The sequence below is a fragment of the Chelmon rostratus genome, chromosome 12, assembly GCF_017976325.1.
Source record: "Chelmon rostratus isolate fCheRos1 chromosome 12, fCheRos1.pri, whole genome shotgun sequence".
In the NCBI taxonomy this organism is placed as follows: domain Eukaryota; kingdom Metazoa; phylum Chordata; class Actinopteri; order Chaetodontiformes; family Chaetodontidae; genus Chelmon; species Chelmon rostratus.
The window spans coordinates 21,887,293-21,899,734 of NC_055669.1; the positions used below are offsets into that span (position 1 = coordinate 21,887,293).

Genomic DNA, 12,442 nt, shown 5'->3' on the forward strand with positions numbered 1-12,442 from the left:
TATCCAAAGAAATGTGAAATTAAACTAAAATTATAAAAACACATCATATACCTGGAGAGCCTCGGGTGTAACTGCCTGCTTCTGCTTTGCACTAATCATTGGTTCTGTGGCGGCTTTGTGGGAAGTGTAGGAAACCTCTCACTTGTCAAGCAGCAGATGAAACAGATCAGGGGAAAGTTTGTAAACGTAAAAGAAGAGAACAGGACTCATTAGTTCTCACAGTAAAAGATCAGAAGGTAGAGTTTTCCTTTTAAGACTGTGACTCAAACACATCTCGAACATCGTATACACCCCCCCCCCCAGCACGGAAAGATCCGACCTTTTGAGTTCCAAGAGTAGCACAAATAAAACCACACCGTTTTCGAGTTGACTCATTTTATTGTAAAAGTAGATCCACAGTTTGTACAGTTTTTAATAAAGTACCTCTAAAAGCAGAGACAGCCAGAAACCCACTCTGTTAACACAGTGATAAGACGTGGAAGGAGATCAAATCTAAGCTACAAAGCTTTGGTTACTGTCCCCTGCAGGGTAGAATCCCTTTCTTCAGCAAACACCTGATATATTATCAAAGCAAAACACTACTTAAATACTTTCAGTATAAATATTTTCGAACATTTTACACCATTGTTATCTTTTACACAACATGAATGTATTATTTCCACCTTTTAGCCATGATCTCATGAAGACATGCGTGATGAGTTGGTCCCCCACATTAAAAAAAATGTGAATGTCACTGTATTCATACTGGTTGTTAACTAATCAGGGAATGTAAAAGACCTGAAACAATAAATATTTATATTTTATTAAGTTAAATGTTATTAAGTTAGAAAATATGTTTCACTGAAACACTCGTTGGCTGGATACGGTACATCATATCGCAGCGGGGCTTTGAGCTACTGCCCTGAAGTACAGTAGCATCGTTTATCTGTACACCTCAAAAATGTAAACGCTGCTGATGGAGGAGTAGAAAAAAGTGGACCAGTTTCCAGGATTTAAGACGTAACTTAGAGTAACAGTCAGGAGAAAGTAAAAAAAAACAACTAATTTATCGCATATATGCAGCAGCTCTTTTAGCGTTCTAACAAGCATTTTAAAAAAATTCTCGCTGTAACTGAAGCATGACAACAGCTGACCTGGGGCCAGGTGAGGGCGGCGTCAGTCTCGTGATCAGTAGGCGTTGCTGTTGTGCTCCAGCCGAGCCACCATGGTGGACACCAGCCTCTCCAGCTGCTCGGCCCTCACCCTGCCCGTCTCCAGGACTTCCTCGTGGTTGGCCTTCTCCTGGCTGTCGTAGTCCATCACCGCCCGGTTGCTGATCAGCGACAGGGCGAAGCAGCGCATCCCGGCGTGACGGGCGACGATGACCTCGTGGGCGGTGCTCATCCCTGCAGTGACGACGAAGAGGAGGTGAGAGGTTACGGAGCGAAGAGCTCTGCTTGTTATTCAAACGTAGGCCAGTGTAGCTTTTTAAGAATAGTTCTGGGTGTATTATTTCCCATCAGTGTCATGAAGTGCAAATTCACTGGATTAGTCATTCCCATCTTTCCTTCTCAATGCATCAGCTTTATTAAAACCTGAAGTGACCTAAAAGTAAGATTCTGAATGACCCGTCCTGTGACTCACTTCCGTCTTTGTTAGTCAGCCGGATTGATTCACACCCTGTGTGTGCGTGTTTGTGTGCATGTGCTCTTGTACTTCCGCCTTTGTGATGACCTTACGGGCTGGAGTTCAACTGGGTGTGTAGTTGTGTTTGCAGATACATGTGTGTGGTAGAGAGTCCTGACACTCACCGACGGCGTCGGCGCCTAGCCTGTGCAGCATGCGACACTCGGCGATGGTTTCGAAGGAGGGACCTCCCAGGACGCAGTACACTCCCTCCCGCAGGAAGTCGCTGTAGCCCAGCTCTGACGCCACGTCAATGGCCAGCTGCCGCAGCTCCCGGTCGTAGGCGTCAGACATGCAGGGGAAGCGGACGCCAAACCTGAAGGGAGGAGGACGGCGTTCAGTGACCTTCAGCCAACTTTTGCAATCGACCCAACTCTGCTGGCTCAATACTGAGATTCCCTCAAATGACTCAGGTACTGGCAGCATCAACCACTAGCTGTAAAGTCAACTCATCCAGCATCGCCTGTAGGTCAGCAGGTCACTCCTGCACTGCATGGATGGAAGTAAACACAGCGGAAAAGTCGTCTGCTGCCTCCACTGATGCTCTGACTTCACACACAGTTCCGCTCTGAAGCTAGAAGTCGTGTTTAAGAGTTTTGGGGCCTCTGGCCTGCAGCCATTGAGAACAATGGGTGCTTTGTTCACACTGACATCATCTTATTGTCGCTTCAGGGCTCAATGTGGCAGTTTTGTGTAGGAGACTGGAAAAATGCACAAAAATACAGAATAAATAATGGCGGGGGAGGGGAAATTGGGTACAGCTGAGTCATTTGAACGCTGATTGAGTAACGACTGCCTTCCGACAGTTTGAGCTAATTGTTTTTAAAATGTACATTTTGAAATCTTTGGGCAAACTTTTAAGTAAAACTTTTGCAAATGTTGAGGGAATTTCAGCGAATGTGCTAAAACCCCCACTTGAAAGACTTTGAGTGTTACATGTGTTCAAAACCCTCCTGAAAGCATCCATACCTGTCATCGTTTGGTCCAGCCAGCGGGTTGTTTCCAGCAAACCCCGGCATGTTGATGTGGTCCTTGATGACCATGACGTCTCCCACTTTGTAGTCCTGGTTCAGGCCTCCGGCTGCGTTGGTCAGGATCATCGTCTCCACGCCCATCAGCTTGAAGACGCGCATGGGCAGCGTGATCTGGAGAACACGAGGTAACGTCAGACACCGTCATAGCGCACGATTATAATGTGGACTGGTTAAAGTGTTGTAATGGGGCACAATGTGAGAAGCATTTGCATCCCAGCTGCACAAACGACGCTTGAAACACAGATTAAATATGGAGGCAGAAATGCAATGTGTGTTTTTCTGACGGAATGCATGTCAAACGACTGACAGCATGCAGAGCATAACGTAATGCCACTGATATTATAACAAGCAGACATATCTGAGTTTGCTGCACAGGATAATCTGCCTCAGGTTGTTTTCACTGAAGGAGAATAAAGTGGTGGAGGAACATATCGCCAAGCCTGCTGACGGTGACAGTGTCCAGACGCCAGCTGAGTAAATAAAAATCTACAGTAGACGGGTCGATTCCCCTCAAACGCACTTACTGCTTGATAGCTTTCCAGGTTTTGAGAGCTGTGTGTCTGTTTGTGCCTGAGAAACTCAGATTTACATTTGAAACGCTCCACAGCTGTGTGCCTCTGGCCCTCATTTGGCAGATTTCACTGGAAAGACTCTCTACCAAAGACACGGTCCTGCTGGAAACTGTGCACAGTGACGTCTGTGGATTATTCTGAGTAACGCAGAAAAGTTTTTGGAAGTTTTGGACCTTGGAGTTTTTAAATTTCACTTTTCAAGGCGTCAGAGCTCACGTCATTATGACCGAAACTCTTCTTTACAATACTTCTTGTTGAAACACATTATTATAAAAGATATCAAAGATTTTAGTTTCCCTTCCTCTCATGCACAAGCTCTTATTTACAGTGGATTCATGTATAGGTAAGATTCAAGTGTTTGTATACATGTGAGTCTTTGTGCACATGTCACATCTTTTATAATCCTTGTATTTTAAATAAGAAAACGAGCACATACGTGAAAAAAATAAGAATTATTTTTGTTATTTCAGACTCAGTCCAGACTACATGAAGTCTAAAAGCATTAATCAAGGGTCTATTTTTTGGCCCTGACTCAGGTTGACATGGAAAACTACACAGGTAATCTCAGGCAGGATGCACTGATTACTAGATTTTTCCAGGTTATCTTGTTTTTGTCTGTGATAAAATCAAACCCGTTTTTAAAAAAATGTTGTAGCGTCTGGGACGTCTCACAGCGAGGTCAACTCGTAGAAAAGCTTCAACTAGAAAATCCCTGCTCCACAACATTAACTGACTGATAGAGTTACTAGCTACATTTCAAGTTAAGATTTGTAATCCAATGTGATCACTTTAGAGAATACATTATTCATTATATCTGGTACAGATTAAACCAGCGGCTGCTCTAATTTCTAATATCTTTCTAATTTGGCTTTTAAATATTGATGTTTATCAGGCAGGTCCTGCTGAGCAGCGGTGTGATGATGATGTAGGAAGAGCTCCGCTGACACCAGCCTGAGTTAAAGATAACTATTAACAAGCAGTATCAGAGCAGATGCCGACCGTCTGACAGAGCTTTAGGGTCGGATCAGAAAACTCTGCCCTTAACGTACAAACACAGCCTTTTGTCTAACTTCACCCATATCTTTCCTAACTCAAAGGCCAGATCATGCTCTAAGCATTGTCCCACTGAGGAATGTTTAACTTTGCGAAAATCTTTATCTACTTTATAGGAGATTTACGTCCTAATAGCCCCTCAAACATTGCCACCTCTGGTTTATCTTAATCTTCTTGATCTGACCCTCACATACCGCAACTAAGAGTGGTCTACATTCAATTCAAACATCAGTTTACCCCTGATCATGCTTAATCTGACACATATTTGATTGATCTGATTATATACCTCAATATCAAGATTTTAAAAGAATGACTTTTACTGTAATGGAGTACTTTTACTCGTGTAAACAGTCTGAGTACTCCTTCTACCTCTGCAGCCCTTTAACACCTTCACTGACTGGAGCTGCTTTTAACCTCCACTCACCTTCTGGATGGGGTAGCCCTCGTACAGGTGGAACCTCCCCTGCATGCAAACACATGGCTTCCCTTTTAGTGTTCCAAACACCAGCCGGCCAGCGTGACCATGCACTGCAACACACACACACACACACACACAGTGTGCCATTTAATTAAAGCCCACAAACATGCACAACCACTTCCATTAACAGCTGTGTTTTGTCCGACAGCTGCAGCTTGCGCATACCTGTGCTCCGGGGGAAGTTGGGGATGTCACTGTACTTGAAGACTTGAGGGTCCTTGATCATCTCAGCCAGCCCCCCCAGACCTGAACCGCACACGATTCCCACAGTCGGCCGCACCTGCGTGCTGGACAGCAGCCAGTCAGCCGTGGCCCGGCACTGCTCGTAGCTGTCACTGAGAGAGCCAGAAAAACAAAGATCAGTCATGTATGTAGGAAGCTCTTCTGTCAACACACATCATGGCCAAATGTATGTGGACACCTACGTGTTGCTTTTTCAGATGTGTTAATGATGTCATTATCAGCGTTCATTAACACCAAAGCACTGTCAACATATAAAGTGACTCAGTGGAAAGACAGACATGCACTCATTTCCCCTCTTTGTACCCACAGTCATGCTGCATTCAGTCACCAGGAAATAACTAGAAATATCGGATGTAACAGAAGGAATTTGGGAGGTGGGACCATCCCGAGCAGTCTGACCTGAAAATGAATACTTTTCCTGGCTTTGAGTATTATTTATATAAACACACAAGTACAAACACACACAAACATTATATCATGTTGTGTTTCTGGACTTAAAAGGTTTCAGTGGCTTTATTGTGCAAACAGTGTGTTATGTTCAGATGATGAAGCATGAGACCTTAACACACCTGGATGATAAATACAGCCATTACAATGTTTCGCAAATGCACACACACACCCACACACAGGGTTTTATATATTTATTATATTTCTGCACATGTGAGGACTTTGAACTCTGCCATTGACAATGAGTGTTAATTACTAGGGGGCGGGTCAGGGTAGCTTTGATAATATAACAACTTTATTAAACTCAGCGGTGAGACGGGTTTGTTTGACACACCAGTTTGGTCATTTATGAAGACATGTCACCATGACAATACTATAATAATAACACCCACACAAACATGAAGCACCTGTAGCCATTAACTTAACAAATACAATTTATAATATATTTAATATATAATGACAGGTACACATCAAACAAACATGGGGATTTCTCATGATTTCATTTTTTCCAACAAGCTCTGCCTGACACCCCCCTTACAGTAGTAAGCTGCCTTTTTAAGTCAGATCTGAAACTTGAACTGGTCCTTATAAAACCAGAAACATATGCACATCACATCACAGGCACAGGCACAGGCATAGGCATGTGTGTGTGTGTGTTTTGGGTGTGAAGAAGCAGCCAATAGGCTTGAGTCAGAATTGTACTTAAACACAGTGAGTGAGTGAATGTACCGACTTACATTCAACCAGTGCTTAAAACCAGCTTGTCTTCTGTTTCATATCAGTCATTTCACCGTATCATCACTGTGTGTTCACAGTTTCCTGTCTGTCAGCTCAAGGTCGGCATGAAGCCACCTCAAGCTGCCCCACGGTAAAAACAGAAAGGTACAACGTGTACCGACGCCGCGGTGCGCCGGAGCGCGTCGCCCGCAGACGGTTCGCCAGACCGCGGCCAAGCGAGAGCAGGATCGGGCAGGACGCCGGACCACCCGGCGCATGAGGCCGAATGAGAGCCACGGCAGCGGAGCGGTGAGTAAACACAGCCTCGGTCCGCGCTCATGCGTACTCACTCACAGCTTCCTCCATGACTCAGAGGTGGCGGCGGGTTTGCGGGAATGGCGTCACAGCGGAACGCGCGTGCCAAGAGGGGTTTTCCCCTTCCGTCCGAGAGCGCAAATCCAGCACCTGAGGCGAACTCTCGTCTCCTCTGCGAGGTCCACGAGAGGAGGAATAAAACGAAGTGAGCGCCATCACCGGGAGCGCGACATCCTGACGGGGCAGCCGCGCGCTCCTCTGCCCTTTAACGAGCAGTTTAATTGGAAACGCTCGAGCCAGTGTGTGTTTGGAGGGAATGTGGCTACACGTACACGGTGTCACAGCCTCCACATGTCACGTCCCGTGAGAGATGAGCGACGGAAAGCCCGTGATGATCTTAACTCACCACAGCCTACATCACATCAAATCTATAGAAATATTATAGGATGATGATACACTGAGGTATAAATGACGTGAATACATTCTATATTCTAGTAATTATTTATTTACTCACCCGGACAAACGCTCGGACGTGGAGAACATGATGAAACGTGATGGAGTCAGAGTTGGCAGCTTGCTGCGCGTCAACGTTAGTCTATTACAGTTGTCCGGGCTTCCTGATGGAGGGACCGGTTTATGGTTTACACCCCCACTCCTCCATAGCGCGACTGCCCCGTTCAAGCACGTCACGGCCCGGCAGAGGCTCTAATTGGTCGAAGCGCAGGCGGTGATGGGCTCGCGTTTGATGGGCTCGCCGTCTCAGCAACCTGCGATGCGTTCAGGAGCTCCGCCTAAACCAGGTCATGATTCTGTCTAGACGGAAATGCTGACAAAATAAACACGTTTTCTTTTTGAATGTACCTCTGTTATCTGAATGTGTACAAAGCAGTTCCCAATAGCCAAAAATAGAAACAGAATTGAATAAAAAATGATATGATAGTATGATAGTATGATGATATGATGGTATGATAGTATTTCACTCTGAATTTAGAACTAATACAAGAAGTCAATGTCGTCTACTTCATGTTACTTCACACTTACTTCATACTTAATGTTATACATGCTGTGTATTTGTATTAAACATTTCATTTGGGAAACAAATGTTACTCATAGCTCAAAGCTTTCAATTAGGCAACAGACAAAGCCTCAAATCTAAATCATCAAAATGACCAATTTGTCCTTTAAGAGACTTCTATTTTATTCTCAGGGATACATAGCAGGAGACAGGAAGACAGGAAGTTGCTGTCTGTTCAGATATTGTTATGTGTTTTAAAACACATTTTCGTTTTACAGCTGTTTCCCTCACACAACGAGGAAATGGGCTTATATGGAAAGTGACAGGATGGCAGTTAACAGATACTAAGATAGCAAAATGTAGCCTACAAAACACTAAAATAGATGGTTGTGACAAATTGAAGACACTTCACTATCTTTAATTTTATAATTGTATGCCTCTATGATCCGGTCTCGCTCGGATTGTAATCCTAATAAAGCCTACGTGATTCTTCAAGTGTCGTAACGTTAAAAGTTCCGACAGTACTTTAAGGCAACATACCCCTTCTCTCGCAACGTGGTCGTGTTGCGTTTTGGTGCTGATGCAATCACCCTGTTGGAGAAAAAAATCTGTTTGACCATCACATCTGCTGATTAACGGGTCACTTAGTTTTCTAATAATGATTTACTACTTATGAAAAAATTAACTAGCTATTATTTCTGAGAAAGCTTCCTGGCTAAGAGACCTATTTGTTAAAAACAGCCGGAGACAGGGGTTCAGTAAATGTTCCCTCTGTGTTGAATTTCTGAGGGAGAACGAATGAAGAGATAAAACTTCTGTTTGAAGCAGTTAAGCCCATGAACTGATTTTAATTTATGTGGTCATATGTGACAAGCACACAGCGCCTGGAGAAAAAAATGTGAATTTGAAAATTATGAATAAACATAGTTTTGAAACAGACGTCTACAAATTCTTCTAGTTGCCATTACACACAATTACCAGTACAGAATTCGTCACATTTCCATATAAATAACTAATTGCAATTACTAAAAGAGGAATGATTCAGGTGACCACCAGGTTTTATGGCAAATCCATACAACAAATGATCAGTGTGTCACCATCTTCTATTAAAATCTCAAGCTTAGGTTTAGACAGCTGGTTTCATCAAGCCAGCAACACATCATTTGCAGCCAGTGGTCGTTTTGACTGAAGTACATTCGATCAAGAACTGCACTTAAATTCAAATTTGAGCTACTTAACTTGAGCATTTCCATTTTATATGCTACAAATGTTATACTTAATTGAAGGATGAAGTGTTCCTTTATGTGTTGAGAAAGTTCTTCTCCTTCTTCACCGAAAGAAACTATTCGCAAACACACTTTGATTAGAAAACAGGCTGTTTTTCTGAGCTCATTAAGTCAGATATAATAATAAAACACTGACAGGGAACATTTTACTGCACTATAAGGACTTTTACCGTTGACAATTTAAGTACATTTTGCTGATAATACTTAAATACTTTTAGTTAAGAAATGTTTTGAAGGACTTTTCCATGTAATTGAGTTTTTTCTACAGTGTAGTATCAGTACTTTTTCTTATATAAAGCACCTGAATACGTCTTTCACCATTGCTTACAGCACTACTGAGCATTAAACAGATTCCTAGAGTGGAATGTCCCAGAGAATGAGTGAGCGGCAACAGCACAAAGACACTAACAAGACAAACCAGACATTAACCCTGCCAGCACCTCCGGTAGACATGCAATTGTCACACTGCACAACACCAAAGTGCTGGATGCAACCAACAAAAACTGACTGTTTCACAACACAACTATAGGAAGATGCATCTGAACATTGGCGTGCAGGCTCCTTCCGAACCTGATGGTGCCGCTAGGGTTTTAAAACACTTTAAATTAATAGTAATCTGGGCAGTATTAATCGAGAGAGCAGAGAGAGCAAGTGTCTGTGCTTATTTTGAATTGCTGCTGAGTGCATATGCACAGACATTTATGTGTCGGTGATGAAAGTTAAGTATTCTCATAAGGAAAAATAGCAGTGAAAATGTGAGCAACAATAACGTGTTAGCAGCAAAACACGCTTTCGGTTTCAAAACTAAAATTCCTTATGCAGAATGGTCTCCCTCAGTATCGTAAGGATCATTATTATTAATGCAATGACATGTTTAATGTTGTAATTAGTTGAGACGGAGCCAGTTTTAACTGCTTTGTGTAGCTTCATCCATCGTAAACTTGTGCTTAAGTGCTGAACTTTTTAAATGCACTTAGTTGCTTTAGTTACAGCTGGCATGCTCATCTCTCTCTCTCTCTCTCTCTCTCTCTCTCTCTCTCTCTCTCTGTGTGTGTGTGTGTGTGTGTGTGTGTGTGTGTGTGTTTGATCTACCTGTTGTGATAGTGGCACAGAGCAGCCAGTGTTGTGCTGGCTGTTATGTAACTGCTGATTTGTATTCACACAGTTGTCAGGCCTTTATACAGGACCGCCAGCCAAAGCCTGCTGCTGTCGCCCTGCAAACAAATTAGAGCCACCAGCGGGAGGCTTTTTGCTTTGATTCGAAAAAACAAAAAAAGAAACAAAAAACAGAGCAGATACAAACTTCTGTCTCTTTGCAGATCGTGTTTGCCACTGTCATCTGCTACCACACATCCACTTACATGATGTATTTTTGCTGTCTGTTCAGTAGTGCAGCTCATACTGCACTGCAGCCTGCAGAACATCTGCAGAAACTATGAAGTCATTCACTCCAGAAACACATTTTAAGCCTCATTTTAAACTTTAAGCCTCAAGTATTCCTGTGTGTTGCTGGTCTTTCTTGTTGCCATATTTTTTATTTGTTTTCCGTGTCTCTCCTGCTTCCTGTACATTGCTCCGCTCTCTGCTGAATTAAGTGTTAGCTTAGTTTTATATTCTTTCCTCGAAAGGACCTGTTTGCCACATGTTTCTGTGCAGGTGTGCATACAAACACAATAGTTATCGAGTAGCAGCAACGTGACCGTTGTTAAGGAAACAAACTGGGTCATCTTTTTGTTTTGCACCACCTGATCCTCCTGCGTTAATGCCTGTTGGTCCATGACTTTGGTCCACATTGAAATATCTCAACAATTGATTATCATGAAATTTGATGCAGATGTTCATGGTCTCCAGACGGTTACTCAGAATGACTGTGGTGATCCCCTGATGTTTCATTTAGTGCCACCAGCAGGTTAAAATTGTTCAACACGTCAACCTCAATTATGCTTTCAGGTGACGTGCTAAACATTAGCATGTTCCTGGGCACATGTCCCTGCAATCTTCCAGGGGTTAATGTGGAAGGTTCTGGAGAGTGAACAGAGGTAAAATTATACTTGCCTGAGGCTTTGCTGAGCTTCTCTGCAGCTTTTGAACTCACGCAATTGCATGTGGCATCCTCACCCGTTCCACCCTGGGCCTCTCTAACAGGGATCCGGCCTCTCCAGATGGGAGTAGTTTCTACATGTGCTGCAGGGACTCTGAAAGTATCCACCACACCTATCTGCAGCGTTGAACATGAAGCCATCGCTAAGAGCTGGAAAACGCAGCATACTCTGCTGATTCTGATGACATTTTTCAATTCAGTACAAAGGTTTGAAGTCACTATTTGAACCGTGATGTGAAGTTGCTGCTTCTGAGTGTCTTCAGTTCAGTCTGGTGCTGGTTTGAGCTGTTTTATTAAGTTCAGTTATATAACTAGGCCCATAATAAACCCTGAGGCTAATAACTCTTAGCAATAGAATTATTGCACCGTGATTGTTCCTGTGACTTTTAGTGACCTTTTAATCAGGAAGTCATATTCTGTATATCACAGCTGAGCTGACAAGCAGCATCCTGCTACCACTGAGGGGGGCAAAGACAGGACCCCCCCTCCCCCTCCCCATCACGTGAGGCCGAAGTTACTCTCTTTTGTCATGCGATGACACCTGAGTCAATAGTCAATTTCAGTATTGGACAGTAAAACATACATGAAATCAGTATTTTATTGGCATATCTTCATACACATTTGCAAATCTTGTTTTGAACGGTGACATTTTGTGTGTGTGTGTGTGCGTGTGTGCATGCATGTGTGTAATTTGTTGTATCTGTTGTTCTTATCACACATCTGACCTCATATTTGTGTGTCTCTTCCCAGGTGAACAGACTGAAGCCCAGTTCCCATGAGAAAGAAGGACAGTTGTCTCGAGAATTTCTAGAAAGTTTCAGTAAACACACACACACCCACGCACCCAACCAGACAGACACACAAATACTCACAGGAAAGCCTCATGCAAATGAAAAAATTGTCATCTGTTGCCACCTGCTGGCTGAAGTCAAACTCAAAACAGCTGCATTTCCTTTAATTGTCAGATTCTCGAGCAACATCTACATGCACAATTATGTGGGATTCACACATAATTTGCCAGCATTGGTTAAAAAATAATGCCAATAATAGACTTAAATTGTTATGTATTGTTAGCAAAAATGAAAGCAGAGTAGTCATTTGAAGGGTTAGCACTTTTATTAAGCATGTTTTGGAATAGTGTAACACTGCTGCACTGACTTCAGCTATTTCTTTAAATATCCTGTAGCGTAATTAAGACATTAATGTATTACTTTACAAATTCTAATTTAAACTCTTCTGTGTGACAACATGTTCAGTGTGGCAAGTGAATGAGTGTAACAGTTGATTACATACTGATGGATGTTAACTGAATGAATGAATGAATGAAACAAAGATAAATTCTTGAACAAATGCTGACTTCATGAGTCTGTAATTGATGGAAAATGGCAGCAGGACTCTAAACTCTCTTTGAACCCATGTCAGTGTTGTCACCTTAACCAGGACACCCAGCAAAGGAAGGAAGTGAGACAGCAAGCAAAGCAGCAAATAAATATGCAAGAGATGGGATAACGAGCTG

General features: G+C 42.9%; 1 protein-coding gene across 1 annotated transcript; it reads right to left on the reverse strand.

Annotated features, from left to right (window-relative positions):
- Positions 1 to 364: 364 nt before the first annotated feature.
- Positions 365 to 7,181, reverse strand: LOC121614750 (purine nucleoside phosphorylase-like). Its single transcript, XM_041948790.1, has 6 exons — positions 7,039 to 7,181; positions 4,968 to 5,137; positions 4,749 to 4,852; positions 2,635 to 2,810; positions 1,791 to 1,981; positions 365 to 1,385 (listed from the first exon to the last, which is right to left on the reverse strand). The coding sequence occupies exons 1-6, from the start codon at positions 7,065 to 7,067 to the stop codon at positions 1,168 to 1,170; spliced, it is 888 nt and encodes a 295-aa protein (XP_041804724.1). The 5' UTR covers positions 7,068 to 7,181; the 3' UTR covers positions 365 to 1,167.
- Between the last annotated feature and the right edge of the window lie 5,261 nt (positions 7,182 to 12,442).

Bases quoted from the DNA above. Each gene is read 5' to 3' on its own strand.
- LOC121614750 (XM_041948790.1), bottom strand. From the start codon at position 7,067: ATGTTCTCCACGTCCGAGCGTTTGTCCGG. The intron at 5,138-7,038 runs GTGAGTAAATAA...TGGCTCTCTCAG, and splicing joins ACGTCCGAGCGTTTGTCCGG to TGACAGCTACGAGCAGTGCC. The intron at 1,982-2,634 runs GTATGGATGCTT...TCCTCCCTTCAG, and splicing joins GCTGGACCAAACGATGACAG to GTTTGGCGTCCGCTTCCCCT.